This window comes from Ovis canadensis, chromosome 1 (genome assembly GCF_042477335.2).
Source record: "Ovis canadensis isolate MfBH-ARS-UI-01 breed Bighorn chromosome 1, ARS-UI_OviCan_v2, whole genome shotgun sequence".
Taxonomy (NCBI): domain Eukaryota; kingdom Metazoa; phylum Chordata; class Mammalia; order Artiodactyla; family Bovidae; genus Ovis; species Ovis canadensis.
Window position 1 is genome coordinate 182091679 of NC_091245.1, and position 18081 is coordinate 182109759.

An 18081-nucleotide genomic window follows, 5' to 3' on the forward strand; every position below is an offset into this window, starting at 1 on the left:
ATAAACCTATTGTGCCAGATGGCGTCAGGTACAAGAACTAGTGGGCAGACAGCATTGTTATGGACAATAATATTTTAAAATATTGGCAATTAAAGCATTGAGGAGTAATAGTAGCTGATTCACTGGGGTGGCCCCAGGGCGGGGGTGTATATTGCCTCCTTATATACACTTACGGGTTAAAGGAATAAGAAGGGGCAAAGGAAGCCTTGGATTCCATATAGAGTTCCTGTGCATTTTAAGGTTTTAACAGCATTGCAGCAAATATCTGTCATGCCTATGCACTAACAGGTCTTAACAATAAATTTATTGAAGCTCAGGATGATAATGTTTCATAAATTATCCACAGATTTTATTGATCCTGTCATCAATAAGAAAGAGCTTCTGTAGGTGAAAAGGTAAATGTGAGACTATTCAAGTTTCTTCTAAATGCAATTTTGAATGACATTTACACATTGTTTCTATTATACCTTTAATCTAAATTGTCAGAGGATAATGTTTAGCATCTGCATTAGGACTTTTCAAAGACTGTCCTTATGATGACTTTGGACAGCTACTTGGTCTCAGTTCTGGGGTCCTCTGGTAGCTTAGGTGAGTCCCTACCACCCTGAGACAAGTGAACAGTCAAACACTGGAGCAGGTGGTGGGCGCCTTGAGGGCAGGAGCTATATTATTCATTGTCATATATTCAGAATCTGGGAGATGAATGGCACCTTGTGGACACTTATTACTCAATGGGTTTCCGAGTCTGAAAGTATTGGATCTCTGTTAAGCAGGAGATGGAGATGTTTGCATAGGAAAACCTCACATGAGATTATGAAAAGCACATCCAAAGCTTGTTCTGAACCATACGTTTCAATAGTGATACTATAGAGAGAATTGTCCTTCCTTTTTCACTCCACTCGCACCTTGAATTACTCTGAAGCTGACACTCTGAAAGTAAGGGAATGGAGTCAAAGGGGCTTCTTAGCTAGAGCTAAAATACAGAGATTGTTGTTGTTAGTCACTCAGTCATATCTGACTCTTTTGTGACCCCGTGGACCATAGCACACCAGGCTTCTCTGCCCATGGGATTTCCCAGGCAAGAATAATGGCGTGGGTAGCCATTTCCTTCTTCTGGGGATCTTCCTGACCCAGGGATCGAACCCATGTCTCCTGCTTGGCAGGTGGATTCTTTACCACTGAGCCACCAGGGAAGCCCAAAATACAGGGGTAGCAGGGTTTAAAATGAATCCCAGGTCCCAGTGTAGGACCATGTCTCTCTCAGGATGAGGAATTTCCCAAACTAAATGTAGCCAGTCAGAGTCTATGGAGAGGTGGAAGCACTGTTATATTTTAGGATGCAGTGAATGAAAGGAATGACCAGAGAGAGTGGGCCCATGAAAGTACAAGGTTAGCCTGACAGTTAATTAGAAATTTGAAGGAAGAGAGACTGGCTGTCTGCTAGATGGTTTACTGGCTGAGATTTCAAGGACCCCTGGCAAGCTGAAAATTATGAGCTCTGTTCATTTTTTCCTTCACTGTAATGAATCTTGCCTCTGATGACAATTGTGTTTGTGTGTAGAATCGTGTTCTATCAGCTTCTCTCTGACTTATTGCTTATCATTCAGGGGCCCTAAACCACTTCAAGATTGCCAGACTGAAGTCAGATTTTAGCTGGGGAGGTAGAACATGCTGTTCTGGAAGAAGTAGTTGGTGACACCTGCCACACAGGGACATCCTTGCTCCAGGGATCTCCTTCCTTCCCCATTCAGAAAACATTGCACCATCATTCTGAGCAGGTCTTGGCCAGCAGCACTGTGGCCTGGCAGCTAAAGGTGGGCACAGGGAGTCTTCTCTCCTATCCTCCTTCAGCAGGACAATATCTTGAGGAAGGCTTTCCGGAACTCGATGTTGAAGGTGGTATAGATCACGGGGTTGAGGGCACTATTCACATAGCCCAGCCACGTGGTGGCACTGTAGAGCTGTGGGGACACGTGGCATGCTCTGCAGTGGGTATTGAGAACATGGGTCAAGAAGAAGGGCAGCCAGCAGACAATGAAGGTCCCTAGGTTGCAAAGGGAAAAAAAACTGGGTCAGGGATTTGTTTACTTCCTTTGTTGCAGCATGAAAATGAGTCCCACTTGTCTACTTAATGGCAGCCAGTGTGCTGCAAGTTTAATTTTACTTTTAAACTTCTAATTTTTACACCAAACCTATGAAACAGGTATGATTAGTCACTTTCTTTCTTTCTTTTTTTTTGAGATGAGAAAACTAGATCCTTACATCTTTGATTCATCCTAGACCTTTCTCCCAAGTCAGTTTTCTAGTTTGATCTTTAGATAATTCTTCATTAGACTTGTCTACTTCTCAGTTCAATTCAAATGTTTATTTTATGTCTATCCATGAAAGATATGATTCTTGGCATTGATAGGGGAAGACCTTGAAGATGCAATTGACATAATTAAGGCTGTTAAGGAGATTAACATAGGGATTCCCTGGATATGAGAAGTCCCTAAGATATGACAAGTTGGGGGCTTGTCTCTGACAGTGAACAGGATACAGTTCAGTTCAGTCACTCAGTCATGTGCGACTCTTTGCAACCCCAAGGACTGTAGCACATCAGGTTTCCCTGTCCATCATCAATTCCCGAAGCTTACTGAAACTCATGTCCATCGAGTTGATGATGCCATCCAAACATCTCATACTCTGTCATCCCCTTCTCCTCCCACCTTCAAGCTTTCCCAGCATCAAGGTCTTTCCCAATGAGTCAATTTTGAATTTCCATCAGCATTAAGATATATTTACAAACTCTTTACATTCTAAACATTCATAAATATTAACATTTACAAGTATTAAAGTTGTTGGATTTCCAATTTTTATTAAATATGGTTACCTGAAACTTCAATACTTTGGCCATCTGATGCAAAGAACTGACTCATTGGAACAGACTATGGTTACCTTAACTAACTCTATATGGTATCTGCAACTTATCAATTTTTAATTTCTTTATTTAAATAAAGTTTGTATTTTTCTACTATAAAAACTAGTTCCGGTTTCATACATTATGGAAAACTTGGTAAATATGGAAAAGTAAAAAAAGTAAAATAATCAACCACTATTGGAGAAGGCACTGGCGACCCACTCCAGTACTGTTGCCTGGAAACTCCCATGGACGGAGGAGCTTGGTAGGCTGCAATCCATGGGATCGCTAAGAGTCGGACACGTGAGCGACTTCACTTTCACTTTTCACTTTCATTCATTGGAGAAGGAAATGGCAACCCACTCCACTGTTCTTTTGCCTGGAGAATCCCAGGGACGGGGGAGTCTGGTGGGCTGTCATCTATGGGGTCGCACAGAGTCGGACACGACTGACATGACTTAGCAGCAGCAGCATATAGTCAATCACTTTTGACATCTGAGTGAATTAATTTTCAGTCTTTTTTTCTTTATATTTAATCTAGATGTTATAATATCATGACAGTAGTCTTTTTGTATCCTCATTTCCCTCCTCAATATTTTAAAATAGGTAAGCATTTAGTAAATATCCAATATGTGCCAGATGGTTTTATTGAATTGTTGTCTTATTTATTATTTGGTTTATCCATTATAATTTCAGTGATAGACGCAAAACACAGCTCAGTTAAGTGACTTGTTTGGTTTCATAAATTTCGGTCTAAGTGTTTTGAATTTCCATCAGCATTAAGATGTATTCACAAACTCTTTACATTCTAAACATTTATAAATATTAACATTTACAAGTATTAAAGTTGTCAGATTTCTAATTTCTGTTAAATATGGTTACCCAAGTATCCTCTACCAGCTCCACTGAATTCAGCCTAACCCAACGTAATCCAACCTATCCCAGCTTAACATGACTCAAACTCACCAAGCACAATGACCAGCATCTGGGTTGCCTTCTTCTCCCGCAGTGGCACTGCCCGAGGTTGCAGGGGCCCCAGCCTCAGGGATGTGGATAACCTGCCATTGCTGAGTTTTCGAACCTCTAGGCTGAGTTTAGGTGCCATGGTAGGGCTGAGGGAGTTCCGAGTCTTCGCTTCCCTTTGCAAGTCTCCCTCTCCTTCTTGGAAGCCTGGTGTTCCCAAGGCAGTGTCTTGGCAGATGCTGTAGTAGCGTTTCAGCTCCATGTGTGTCTGGCCAGGGGAGAGGGGCTGTAGATGTAACAGGAGTGGGTCCTGACGTTTCTGGGGATATTGTTTATCTTCTGAATGTTCCTGAAAGGGAAATAGTGCAATGAAGGAAAAAGAAACCATCATTCTGTGAAACCTACAGAGGGTGCTTCTGAGAGTGGTGGGCTCATGGGAAGTTATGGTAAACAAAATGTGCTTGTGCCTTTACAACCAAAAACACCTACCACACATAGAACATCTGAGAATTACAATAATCCCTTGAGGAGGGGAGCATAGAATTATAGCCTGGACTTTCTGAGGTAGAGTGACCTGGATATGTTAAATGACACCATTAGGAGGTAAGGAGAAAAATCTGGAATATGGGAAAGTACAGACCAACGACTCAATTTCTTCAACAAATAAATTGCAATGACAACAACAACACCTACTAGTTGCAAAGTATGGGTCTTACTTGAATTTTGATGCAAATAAACCATCTATAAAAATTCACCTGACATTTGAGGAAATTTGAATGAACATTTAACATTGTGTGTGTGTTAGTTGCTCAGTCGTGTCTGACTCTTTGTGACCCCTTGTACTGTAGCCCACCAGATTCCTCATACTGGAGTGGGTAGCCATTCCCTTCTCCAGGGGATCTTCCAGACCTAGGGATTGAACCCAGGTCTCCTACACTGCAGGAAGATTCTTAACCATATGAGCCACCAGGGAGAAATTATTATTAAATTTGTTAGTGTGATGTGGTATTGTGGTTATATGTTTTATAAAACAGCCCATATCCTTTCAGTTCAGTTCAGACGCTCAGTCCTGTCCGACTCTTTGCGACCCCATGAATCACAGCACGCCAGCCCTCCCTGTTCATCACCATCTCCTGGAGTTCACTCAGACTCACGTCCATCGAGTCCATGATGCCATCCAGTCATCTCATCCTCGGTCATCCCTTTCTCCTACTGCTCCCAATCCCTCCCAGCATCAGAGTCTTTGCCAATGAGTCAACTCTTCTCATGAGGTGGCCAAAGTACTGGAGTTTCAGCTTTAGCATCATTCCTTTCAAAGAAATCCAAGGGCTGATCTCTTTCAGAATGGGTTGGTTGGATCTCCTTGCAGTCCAAGGGACTCTCAAGAGTCTTCTCCAACACCACAGTTCAAAAGCATCAATTCTTTGGCGCTCAGCCTTCCTCACAGTCCAACTCTCACATCAATACATGACCACAGGAAAAACCATAGCCTTGACTAGATGGACCTTAGTCGGCAAAGTAATGTCCCTGCTTTTGAATATGCTGTCTAGGTTGGTCATAACTTTTCTTCCAAGGAGTAAGCGTCTTTTAATTTCATGGCTGCAGTCACCATCTGCGGTGATTTTGGAGCCCCCCAAAATAAAGTCTGACACTGTTTCCACTGTTTCCCCATCTATTTCCCATGAAGTGATGGGACCAGATGCCATGATCTTAGTTTTCTGAATGTTGAGTTTTAAGCCAACTTTTTCGCTCTCCTCTTTCACTTTCATCAAGAGGCTTTTTAGCTCCTCTTCACTTTCTGCCATAAGGGTGGTGTCATCTGTATATCTGAGGTTATTGATATTTCTCCCAGAAATCTTGATTCCAGCTTGTGTTTCTTCCAGTCCAGCATTTCTCATGATGTACTCTGCATATAAGTTCAATAAGCAGGGTGACAATATCCAGCCTTGACGTACTCCTTTTCCTATTTGGAACCAGTCTGTTGTTCCATGTCCAGTTCTAACTGTTGCTTCCTGACCTGCATACAGATTTCTCAAGAGGCATGTCATGTGGTCTGGTATTCCCATCTCTTTCAGAATTTTCCACAGTTTTTTGTGATCCACACAGTCAAAGGCTTCGGCATAGTCAATAAGGCAGAAATAGATGTTTTTCTGGAACTCTCTTGCTTTTTCCATGATCCAGCAGATGTTGGCAATTTGATCTCTGATTCCTCTGCCTTTTCTAAAACCAGCTTGAACATCAGGGAGTTCATGGTTCACGTATTGCTGAAGCCTGGCTTGGAGAATTTTGAGCATTACTTTACTAGCATGTGAGATGAGTGCTATTGTGCAGTAGTTTGAGCATTCTTTGGCGTTGCCTTTCTTTGGAATTGAAATGAAAACTGACCTTTTCCAGTCCTGTGGCCACTGCTGAGTTTTCCAAATTTGTTGGCGTATAGAGTCTTATAGCATATTTTTGGTTAAAATGTTATTATGTTTGCAATCTGCTTCACAACAATCCAGTGGGGTGTATGAATGTAGGTAGGCATGTAGTTGAAAGAAGACGGGGCCATGAGCTGATAATTGCTGAGCTTGGCTGATGGCTACTGAAGGCTTAGTTATATTTGTCTTTCTACTTTTTTACTTTTGAAATTTTTAATAACAGAAAGTTTAAAAACTCAGGATTTTCATCTCAGCTTCCTACTACTTAGATGCATCCTTGGGCAAGTTAATTAAATGTCTCTGAGCCTCACTTATAAAACAGAAAAAAAATAAAAAGAAATAGGTTTGGGGTGAGCAGACTCAGAGTAGAAAATTGATGATATGCAGATGTTTTGGGTATTTTGAGGATGTGTGTGCTCAACAACAGCACTTCTTTCCACGTTTGAAAACTCAGATACTGTGTAAATCTTGAGTAGAAGAAAGATTCCCCAATACCTGTACTGAAGCCATGAAAATCAGATATTCACTCTCCCTGACCTCCCCACAGGGCAGCTAGAACTCTGGCTCATGAACACATGAACCAAGCCCAGCCAGTTGGAGACTTGCACCTACAACCTTGAACTTGCTCATGAAGCAAGACTTCAGAATTCATCTAGCAGTGGTGACAGTCAGTATCCAGTGTCCTCACTGTTCTACCCAGACTGTTCCTTAGGCATGAACAGCATCTTCGGAAGCTGTTCTTTAGCCTTCTTGTTAAGCTTGAGCTCCTTGATATCCTTCCAGTAAATTCCTGTTTTACATGTTAGTCAGTGTCAACAACCAAGAACTTTCACTGGTCTCTCCTTAGTTCAAGGAATCATAGTCTTCCAAATACTCAGGGGCAGTGTACTACACACACTCAGAAACATTGCTGAATAAATGAATGAATGAATGCAAGTGGCCTTCAAGATAATTTCGTGTTTTATAAACTGCTCACAGATGTGTTTGTAGGGATTCTATCATAATATGTTTTTTAAAAATTTGGTTTTCATTTTGATAGAATTTTCTAATAATTAATATAAGTACATTGTGATGTATCCAGCCTACCATTTATAAGATTATATTTATGACTGAGCTGACATCTAGTGATCTTCTAAAAGGTGCATTATTTCTGAAACGAAAGGGCCAGGGACAAATTTCTGAGAGTGCTTATGAAATCTCACATTGGAGAACACTGATCTAATGCAGCCTGTCTCCCTTTCACAGATTTGGAAATTCAGTCCCACAGAAGGAAAGTGATTCTTCCTGTTCTCACATTACTGAGCATATTTTTCAGCTCTCTCTGCAAACTTTTATCACTACCTCTCTGGCTGACATGAAGAAACACTGGACTCCTTGGGATCTGGCTGGCAGAGCCCTCCATTCCCAGATGGCAGGACAGAGTCTAATTCTCCACACTCCAGACAATGCCAGCTTCTTGATTCTCCAATCTCTCCTACGTAGTCACTATGTTTCCTTCATTTGCCCTTGGAGCCTTCTCAGACCTTGGATTTGTTGTAGGTAACTTTAAACCTCCTATCTACTAAAAAAAAAAAAAATCATTTGCAGCAAGAGTCTGTAACTGCTATATAAGGCCTGTTTAAAAATTGTTAGTAAACTATATAGATATTAAGAAAAGTGGCAAGAATACACTGAAGAACTGTACAAAAAAGAGCTTCATTACCCAGATAATCATGATAGTATGATCACTCACCTAGAGCCAGACAAATTCTGGTGGGAATGTGAAGTCAGGTGGGTCGTAGGAAGCATCACTATGAACAAAGCTAGTGGAAGTGATGGAATTCCAGTTGAGTTATTTCAAATCCTAAAAGATGATGCTGTGAAAGTGCTGCACTCAATATGCCAGCAAATTTGGTAAATGCAGCAGTGGCCACAGGACTGGAAAAGGTCACTTTTCATTCCAATCACAAAGAAAGGCAATGCCAAAGAATGTTCAAACTACCACACAATTGCACTCATCTCACATGCTAGCAAAGTAGTAGTCAAAATTCTCCAAGCCAGGCTTCAACAGTACATGAACCCAGAACTTCCAGACATTCAAGCTGGATTTAGAAAAGGCAGAGGAACCAGAGATCAAATTGCCAACATCCGCTGGATCATCAAAAAAGCAAGAGAGTTCCAGAAAACATCTACTTATGCTTTATTGACTACACCAAAGCCTTTGACTATGTGGATCACAACAAACTATGGAAAATCCTGAAAGAGATGGGAATACCAGACCACCTGACATGCCTCCTGAGAAATCTGTATGCAGGTCAGGGAGCAACAATTAGAGCTGGACATGGAACAACAGACTGATTCCAAATAGGAAAAGGAGTATGTCAAGGCTGTATATGCTCACTGTGCTTATTTAACTAATATGCAGAGTACATCATGAGAAATGCTGGACTGGATGAAACACAAGCTGGAATCAAGATTTCTGGGAGAAATATCAATAACCTCAGATATACAGATGACACCACCCTTATGGCAGAAAGTGAAGAAGAACTAAAGAGCCTCTTGATGAAAGTGAAAGAGGAGAGCGAAAAAGTTGGCTTAAAACTCAACATTCAGAAAACTAAGATCATGGCATCTGGTCCCATCACTTCATGGCAAATAGATGGGGAAACAGCGGAAACGATGAGAGACTTTATATTTTTGGGCTCCAAAATCACTGCAGATGGTGACTGCAGCCATGAAATTAAAAGACGCTTGCTCCTTGGAAGAAAAGTTATGACCAACCTAGATAGCACATTAAAAAGCAGAGACATTACTTTGCCAACAAACATCCATCTACTCAACACTACGGTTTTTCCAGCAGTCATGTATGGATGTGACTATACATGACTATAAAGAAAGCTAAGTGCTGAAGAATTGATGTTTTTGAACTGTGGTGTTGCAGAAGACTCTTGAGACTTCTTGAACTGCAAGGAGATCCAACCAGTCCATCTTAAAGGAAATCAGTCCTGAATATTCATTGGAAGGATGGATATTGAAACTGAAACTCCAATGCTTTGGCCACCTGATGCAAAGAACTGACTCATTTGAAAAGACCCTGATGCTGAGAAAGATTGAAGGCGGGAGGATAAGGGGACAACAGAGGATGAGATGGTTGGATGGCATCACCAACTCAATGGACATGAGTTTGAGTAAACTCCGGGAGTTGGTGATGGACAGGGAAGCCTGGCGTGCTGTGGTTAATGGGGTTGCAAAGAGTTGGACACGACTGAGAGACTGAACTATACAGAAATTAAACAAGGCTCTGTCATTCATCATTATGGGTTTTTGAAGCTTTATTCCTAATATTTACTTAGCTGTGGAGTTCAGGGAGAGGGATACTGGTCTTTTATCTAACACTTCTAGGCTTCATTTGGCACTTGGCTTGCTTAGGGAGTCAGGGCTGGTTTGAATGGGAAGGATAAGAGTTAGGGCAGCTATGAAAATGTCTTGGTTTTCCCCATATTTGATGGCAATTGGGCACACGAAATTCTCCCATTAGTCTCCTTTTTCTACTTTTCTTGGCTCTGCCTATGTCTGTTTCAGTGATATCCTTTCCCTCTAATGCAGGTGGTTCTGGATAGTAAACTCCACAACACATCTAAGAGTCACTGGCTCCAGTCATTGGGCTCTACCCCAAGAGTCACATGCTTCTGGAATATCACTTGATAATGCCTATTCTGAAGCTTAAATTTGACAGATTCTCAGGTTTGTTATTTATCATAAATCCAAGTAGGAAACTGGGGCCAAATTCATTTTGGGGTGGAAGTAGAATCGAGTCAAGCCATTGTCTTGAGAAGGGGTCTCTTATTCTTTTACTACAACCAAAGGCATGGCTTACTTACCATTTTCCCTGTGGCATCTGATGGAAATCTGGCCCTTATTGAAAACTGCCGAATGGGGTGCAACCGTAGACACGAAGACTAGGGTGGGTTGAAGGAGAAACAGTTGTGTGTTAAGCTCTATATAGTTGGGTCATATAGATGACGCTATATGAATACAATGTGTTCATATCCTCAGTCTTGGGTCCTGACCTCCTATTTCACGGGGGCTAATATTCCTGTTCCACCCAAGCTTTGGGACGTTCAGTTTGAGATTATGATTCTCACTCAAGTCATTACAGGTTGATCTACATGTCCAGTTTGGACCTACCTTCAAGATCACACTCAGTTCTTATTCTATGAAGCCCTTTTCTGAGCATATTGACTTTATTTTCTCATAACGTCTCCAGCATTTAATATTTATGTGCTTAGTTGTCTTCATCTCACTTTGGCAAACATTCCATTCAGTTTGGGGCTGCTCATTAATTTTGGGTGTAGGTGTGTTTTATTTGCTTATCTAAGGTTTTAAACTCCATGAAGGTAGAGGCTGTATAATATCCCTGCTGTCTCTTGCTTAGCAGTTGCTAGTGATAGGTATGTATCCATTCATGCTTCAAATGAATACACTTGAACCATGTACTAGGCACTGGAATAAGCAGAATTTACAGCCCAAGCAATTGGAATATTTCAATGAACTTCCTTTTCAGAGCCTCAAAAGACCTAACAAAATGTGCCATCAGCATCCCATTCCACCAGCTGGTTAGCGCCATGACACAGAGGCAGATCTAGAAAGGAAAAGAAATTTCAACAGACCCCTAGTGATTCTTGATGTGAATGGTCTGGCCAAAACGTCATTCCTGGAAACCCAGCAGCAGTGAATGGTAAAGCTGCTACACTGAAATTTCATACCTGTGTGATATCTGAACAGCCCTCTCATTGAGGGCAATGAGAGACTTTGAAAGGAAGCAGAACAAGCCCAGAAAGGGTGCTCTAGGGAAGACTGTCAGTGCACTGTTGAGATTGGATTTCCTCCAAGGCCTAGCCAATATCTGCAGGTTAAAAGGTGGCAGTTGTGTGTCCCCGATGGGCAGAACAGGCAAAAGCATGCACTGCTGGACACAAGGCTGGGAGGCCGTGTCTTCCTTCTGCCGCTCCAGGATGCTCACCTGTTGGGGGAAGCCGGGTCTGACACTGAGGCACTGACTGTTCTGTCGAGTGAGGATCCGCTTCCGTCTCCTCTGTCTCAACACCACGTAGATCCTGGCATAGACGAGGACAGTCACTCCGAAGGGCAGGTAGAAGGACACCACTGAAGAGTAGAGGACAAAGTCAGGGTTGGAGATGGAGCAGATGCTGGGGTCTCCTGTGCATGAGAGAAGTGGAGAAAGCAAAGTCGTTGGCCAAGTATGGGATTCAGAGGCGAGCACAGAATAGGCTGCACACCACATGTGGCATCTCCACCATCACGTCCGCAGTGGAAGTCTGAGAAGTGCTGGGAGCCGGTCTTGTCTCCTCCTCCGCACGTCCCAGTTTACATGCTGCCTCCTCTGAGAAGGCTACCTGCCCCGAGTTTCTCAGTCAGAAGCAACTCCTACTTCCTTTGTGCCCCACATTTTCTACTGTCACCACTTTTGTGTAATTAGCACTCATGGCCTGATTGTTAAGCTGTGGGGGAAGCTATCCCATCTCAGACACCCACATTGTCCACTTGTCCTCTGTAGGAGGTCTAATTCATCTTTTAAAAATATATTTATTTCTTAATTAGAGGGAAATTGCTTAACAATGTTGTGTTGGTTTCTGCTGTACAACACAAATCAGCCATGATTATATTAACACAAGTATCCCCTCCTTCTTAAGCCTCCCTCCCATCCCCCCATCACACCCCTCTGCTCCCTGTATTATATAGCAACTTCTCACCAGCTATCTGTTTTACAATTGGTAGTGTATATATGTTGATGCTACTTTCCCTGTTCATCCTACTCTTTCCTTCCCCAACTGTGTCCACAAGTCTGTTCTATATATCTGTGTCTCCATTCCTTCCCTGCAAATATGTCCACCAATATCATTTTTCTAGATTCCATAGACATGTGTTGAGTTCAGTTCAGTTCAGTTGTTTAGTCATGTCCGACTCTTTGCAACCCCATGAGCCGCAGAACGCCAGGCCTCCCTGACCATCACAAACTCCTGGACTCCACCCAAACTCATGTCCATCAAGTCAGTGATGCCATCCAAGTCTTGCAGTCCAAGTCTCAAGAGTCTTCTCCAACACCACACTTCAAAATCATCAATTCTTCGGCACTCAGCTTTCTTTATAGTCCAACTCTCACATCCTTACATGACTGCTGGAAAAACCATAGCCTTGACTAGACAGACCTTTATTGACAAAGTAATGTCTCTGCTTTTTAATATGCTGTCTAGGTTGGTCATAACTTTCCTTCCAAGGAGTAAGCGTCTTTTAATTTCATGGCTGCAATCACCATATGCAATGATTTTGGAGACCAGAAAAATAAAGTCAGCCACTATTTCCCCATCTATTTGCCATAAAGTGATGGGACCATATGCCATGATCTTAGTTTTCTGAATGTTGAGTTTTAAGCCAACTTTTTCACTCTCCTCTTTCACTTTCATCAAGAGGCTCTTTAGTTCTTCTTCACTTTCTGCCATAAGGGTGGTGTCATCTACATATCTGAGGTTATTGATATTTCTCCCGGCAATCTTCATTCCAGCTTGTGTTTCATCCAGTCCAGCGTTTCTCATGATGTACTCTGCATATAAGTTAAATAAGCAGGGTGACAAGATACAGCCTTGACATACTCCTTTTTCTATTTGGAACCAGTCTGTTGTTCCATGTCCAGTTCTAACTGTTGCTTCCTGACCTGCATTCAGATTTCTCAAGAGGCAGGTCATGTGGTCTGGTATTCCCATCTCTTTCAGAATTTTCCAGTTTATTGTGATCCACACAGTCAAAGGCTTTGGCATAGTAAATAAAGCAGAAATAGATGTTTTTCTGGAACTCTCTTGCTTTTTTGATGATCCAGCAGATGTTGGCATTTTGATCTCTGGTTCCTCTGCCTTTTCTGAAACCAGCTTGAACATCTGGAAGTTCACGGTTCAGAAGCCTGGCTTGGAGAATTTTGAGCATTACTTTACTAGCATGTGAAATGAGTGCAATTGTGCGGTAGTCTGAGCCTTCTTTGGCATTGTCTTTCTTTGTGATTGAAATGAAAACTGACCTTTTCCAGTCCTGTGGCCACTGCTGAGTTTTCCAAATTTGCTGGCATATTGAGTGCAGCACTTTCACAGCATCATCTTTCAGGACTTGAAATAGCTCAACTGGAATTCTATCACCTCCATTAGCTTTGTTTGTAGTGATGCTTTCTAAGGCCCACTTGACTTCACATTCCAGGATGTCTGGCTCTAGGTGAGTGATCACACTCATCAAGGTTATCTGGGTCGTGAAGATCTTTTTTGTACAGTTCCTCTCTGTATTCTTGCCACCTCTTCTTAATATCTTCTGCTTCTGTTAGGTCCCTACCATTTGTGTCCTTTATTGAGCCCATTTTTGCATGACATGTTCCCTTGGTATCTCTAAATATCTTGAAGAGATCTCTAGTCTTTCCCATTCTATTGTTTTCCCCTATTTCTTTGCATTGATCGCTGAGGACCGTTTTCTTATCTCTCCTTGCTATTCTTTGGAACTCTGCATTCAAATGGGTGTATCTTTCCTTTTCTCCTTTGCTTTTCATTTCCCTTCTTTTCACAGGTATTTGTAAGGCCTCCTCAGATAGCCATTTTGCTTTTTTGCATTTCTTTTTCTTGGGGATGGTCTTGATTCCTGTCTCCTGCACAATGTCACGAACCTCTGTCCATAGTTCATCAGGCACTCTGTCTGTCAGACCTAGTCCCTTAAATCTATTTCTCACTTCCACTGTATAGTCATAAGGGATTTGATTTAGGTCATACCTGAATGGTCTAGTGGTTTTCTCCACTTTCTTCAATTTCAGTCTGGATTTGGCAATAAGGAGTTCATGATCTGAGCCACAGTCAGCTCCCGGTCTTGTTTTTGCTGACTGTATAAAGCTTCTCCATTTTTGGCTGCAAAGAATATAATCAGTCTGATTTCGGTGTCAACCATCTGGTGATGTTCATGTGTAGAGTCTCCTCTTGTGTTGTTGGAAGAGGGTGTTTGCTATGACCAGTGCGTTCTCTTGGCAGAACTCTATTAGCCTTTGCCCTGCTTCATTCTTCACTCCAAGGCCAAATTTGCCTGTTACTCCAGGTGTTTCTTGACTTCCTACTTTTGCATTCCAGTCCCCTATAATGAAAAGGACATCTTTTTTGGGGTGTTAGCTCTAGAAAGTCTTGTAGGTCTTTATAGAACCATTCAACTTCAGCTTCTTCAGCATTACTGGTTGGGGCATAGACTTGGATTACCGTGATATTGAATGTGTTAATATACAATATAATGTCTTCTCTTTCTGATAGACTTCACTCTGTGTAACAGGTTCTAGGTTCATCCACCTCATAGAACTGACTCAAATTTGTTCTTTTTCACGGCGGAGTGATATTCCATTGTGTGTATGTACCTCATCGTCTTTATCTGTTCGTCTGCTGATGGTCATCTAGGTTGCTTCCATGTGCTGGCTATTGTAAATAGTGGTGCTATGAACACTGGGGTACATGTGTCTTTTTCAATTATGATTTTCTCAGGGTATATGCCCAGTAGTGGGATTGTTGGGGTAGTTCACTTCCCTGTGGCTTAGGTGGTAAAGAATCTGCCTGCAGTTCAGGAGACCCAGGTTTAATTCCTGGGTTGGGAAGATCTCCTGGAGAAGGGAACGGTTACCCACTCCAGTATTCTTCCCTGAATAATTCCATGAACAGAGGAGCCTGGCAGTTTACAGTCCATGAGATCGCAAAGAGTCAGGCACAAATGAGTGACTAATGTTTCATTTTCATGGTAGTTTTATTCCTAGTTTTTTAAGGAATCTCCATACTGTTCTCCACCGTGGCTGTATCAATTTACACAGATGGCCAATAAATACATGGAAAGATGTTCAACATCACTAAATATTGGAGAAATGCAAATCTAATTCATCTTTGTGCTGCTCACAGTTCACTTAAAAAGAAAATTTACTGATGATTACATGCCAGACACCACTCTACACCGGGGCTACAAAGATGAGTAAGACTTGGTGTCTACCCTTGAAGGAGCTCACGGTCTAGACAGACAGACAATCCTCTCTGTATGCTGTGCTAAGTGTCACAGAGGGACGCGGCCTGGGAGGCTGGGTGGACTTTCACAGAGTAACAGAGCAGAGGCTCCCAGGAGGGATGCAGCCCCTGGAAAAGGGCCTGCTGGTGTGGAGGCCATCAAAGGAGCAGTGAATGCAATGAGAGAAAGGAGGAAGGTTTCCGTGCTGAGAATGCCAGGTCTCCAAGTTTGAATGAAGTGTGGGGCAGGTGGTGGCTGAATACAGGCAGGCAAGTTTATTTTTCAGGGAATCCCTGTTCTGCTCAAGGGTGCGATGGGAAAAGAGCCAGTAAACATGTTGCCATCATGGACGATGTGAATTGAGGCACATCCTTGTCCTTGCTTTATGTCCTGAAATGCTCCTGGGCCTCCTCTCTAGGAGGGCCCTGCAACTTTGTCTTCATTAGCAGATGTTGAGATTCCTCCAACAGCCAGAGTGAGACCTGATACTTGTGCCGCCTTGGAAAAGAAAAGGGAAGAAAACTGATATCTTCTGGGTGATTCCGAGGGCTTTATACACATTGTCTTACCTAATCATTGTAAGCAGGTGCCATTACTGTCTCTATTCTCAGATGAGCTGACAAAGGCTCAGAGAGATTCAGTAAGTGGCCCAACATCACGGAGTCTGAAAGGGGTGGAGCCCAGATGGGTTCCTCCAGTCGTTTTGATCCCAAAGCCAATGTTCTTTCTAGGATTTTAACTCTCTGCTTCCTTCTACCACTGGGACACAACAAACTTGCACTTTGTCCCATCATCAACAGGTGTTGGCACACCCACTCAATCTTGATGAAGGGGTGGGGATTGTCCAATCCACAATCTGGCCTCAGAAGATGTAGCCTCGGGCGTGAACTGATGAGAGAGGGCCTTGGACCCCTCATTCTGCTTCCTGGTCTTTGGATGTAGGCAGAGCCCAGGCAGCCTGAGGTGGGAGACCCAGGTCTCCACTTACTAACTATCTGACCTTGGGTTTATTACTTAACTATGCCAAACCTCAGGCTTCCCTTGTGACTCAGCTGGTAAAGAATCTGCCTGCAATGAAGGAGATCTGGGTTTGATCCCTGGGTTGGGAAGATCCCCTGGAGAAGGGAAAGGCTACCCACTCCAGTATTCTGGCCTGGAGAATTCTATGGACTGTACAGTCTATGAGGTCACTTTCACTTTCATGCCAAACCCTCAGTTTCATTATCTGTGAAAGACAAAAATCCTGTCTCATGTAGAGGTTGTGAGACTAAATGCCAGCTATTATTATTTTAATATCATTTACTACTATTTATTATATACCTCCTCTGAAATATCAAAACACCTGGTGGCTCAGACGGTAAAGCGTCTGCCTACAATGCGGGAGACCTGGGTTCGATCCCTGGGTCAGGAAGATCCCCTGGAGGAGGAAATGGCAACCCACTCTAGTACTCTTGCCTGGAAAATCTCATGGACAGAGGAGCCTGGTAGGCTACAGTCCTTGGACTCGCAAAGAGTTGGTCATGACTGAGCGACTTCACTTTCTGAAATATCAATAACCTCAGATATGCAGATGACATCACCCTTATGGCAGAAAGTGAAGAGGAACTAAAAGCCTCTAGATGAAAGTGAAAGAGGAGAGTGAAAAAGTTGGCTTAAAGCTCAACATTCAGAAAACTAAGATTATGGCATCCGGTCCCATCACTTCATGGAAAATAGATGGGGAAACAGTGAAAACAGTGTCAGACTTTATTTTTGGGAGCTCCAAAATCACCGTAGATGGTGACTGCAGCCATGAAATTAAAAGACTTACTCCTTGGAAGAAAAGTTATGAGCAACCTAGATAGTATATTCAAAAGCAGAGACATTACTTTGCCGACTAAGGTCCATCTAGTCAAGGCTATGGTTTTTCCTGTGGTCATGTATGGATGTGAGAGTTGGACTATGAAGACGGCTGAGTGTCGAAGAATTGATGCTTTTGAACTGTGGTGTTGGAGAAGACTCTTGAGAGTCCCTTGGACTGCAAGGAGATCCAACCAGTCCATTCTGAAGGAGATCAGCCCTGGGATTTCTTTGGAAGGAATGATGCTAAAGCTGAAACTCCAGTACTTTGGCCACCTCATGCGAAGAGTTGACTCATTGGCAAAGACTCTGATGCTGGGAGGGATTGGGGGCAGGAGGAGAAAGGGATGACCGAGGATGAGATGGCTGGATGGCATCACTGACTCGATGGATGTGAGTCTGAGTGAACTCCTGGAGATGGTGATGGACAGGGAGGCCTGGCGTGCTGCAATTCATGGGGTTGCAAAGAGTTGGACACGACTGAGTGACTGAACTGAACTGAGCTTTTTGAACTTGAAAGGGAAGGTCTCACTTGGAATGAAAATTTGGAGAGAGACTTGTATAGAACAGTATTTGTAGAGGAGAGAAGGGACCAACAGGTAAGAATGAAAACAAACCAAACTGAATGTGTTTAGTGCTCAGTGAGGCGTTTTAATGACAGCACTGCCACCAGAACCTTTATGAGCCACTCCAAATTCTCTGATTCTCTGAGGAGGGGGTGAAATTCAAGGAAAATTAATATCCTCTCACCAAAGCCTATATCTTCATCCTTTAGGAAATGGCTCTTAAGACTCTGAACAGTGATCACCATATTGGCATTTCTGGTCATCTGGGGAAATGGGGTTGGGGGTGGGGAGAGGGTGGCGCCTGGTGGTCTTTCTGAGTCTATAAGGAGCCATGCTGGCAGTG

General features: G+C 42.8%; 1 protein-coding gene across 1 annotated transcript in view; it reads right to left on the reverse strand.

Annotated features, from left to right (window-relative positions):
* Window positions 1-319: 319 nt before the first annotated feature.
* Window positions 320-18081, reverse strand: part of DRD3 (dopamine receptor D3) — a 61132-nt gene continuing 43370 nt past the window's right edge. The window contains exons 5-8 of the mRNA XM_069554053.1: window positions 11285-11481; window positions 10143-10220; window positions 3866-4211; window positions 320-2044 (exon numbers count right to left, since the gene is read on the reverse strand). Of these exons, the coding sequence (XP_069410154.1) occupies window positions 1848-2044; window positions 3866-4211; window positions 10143-10220; window positions 11285-11481 (818 nt within the window). The 3' untranslated portion in view covers window positions 320-1847. The remainder of the gene's footprint in view (window positions 2045-3865; window positions 4212-10142; window positions 10221-11284; window positions 11482-18081) is intronic.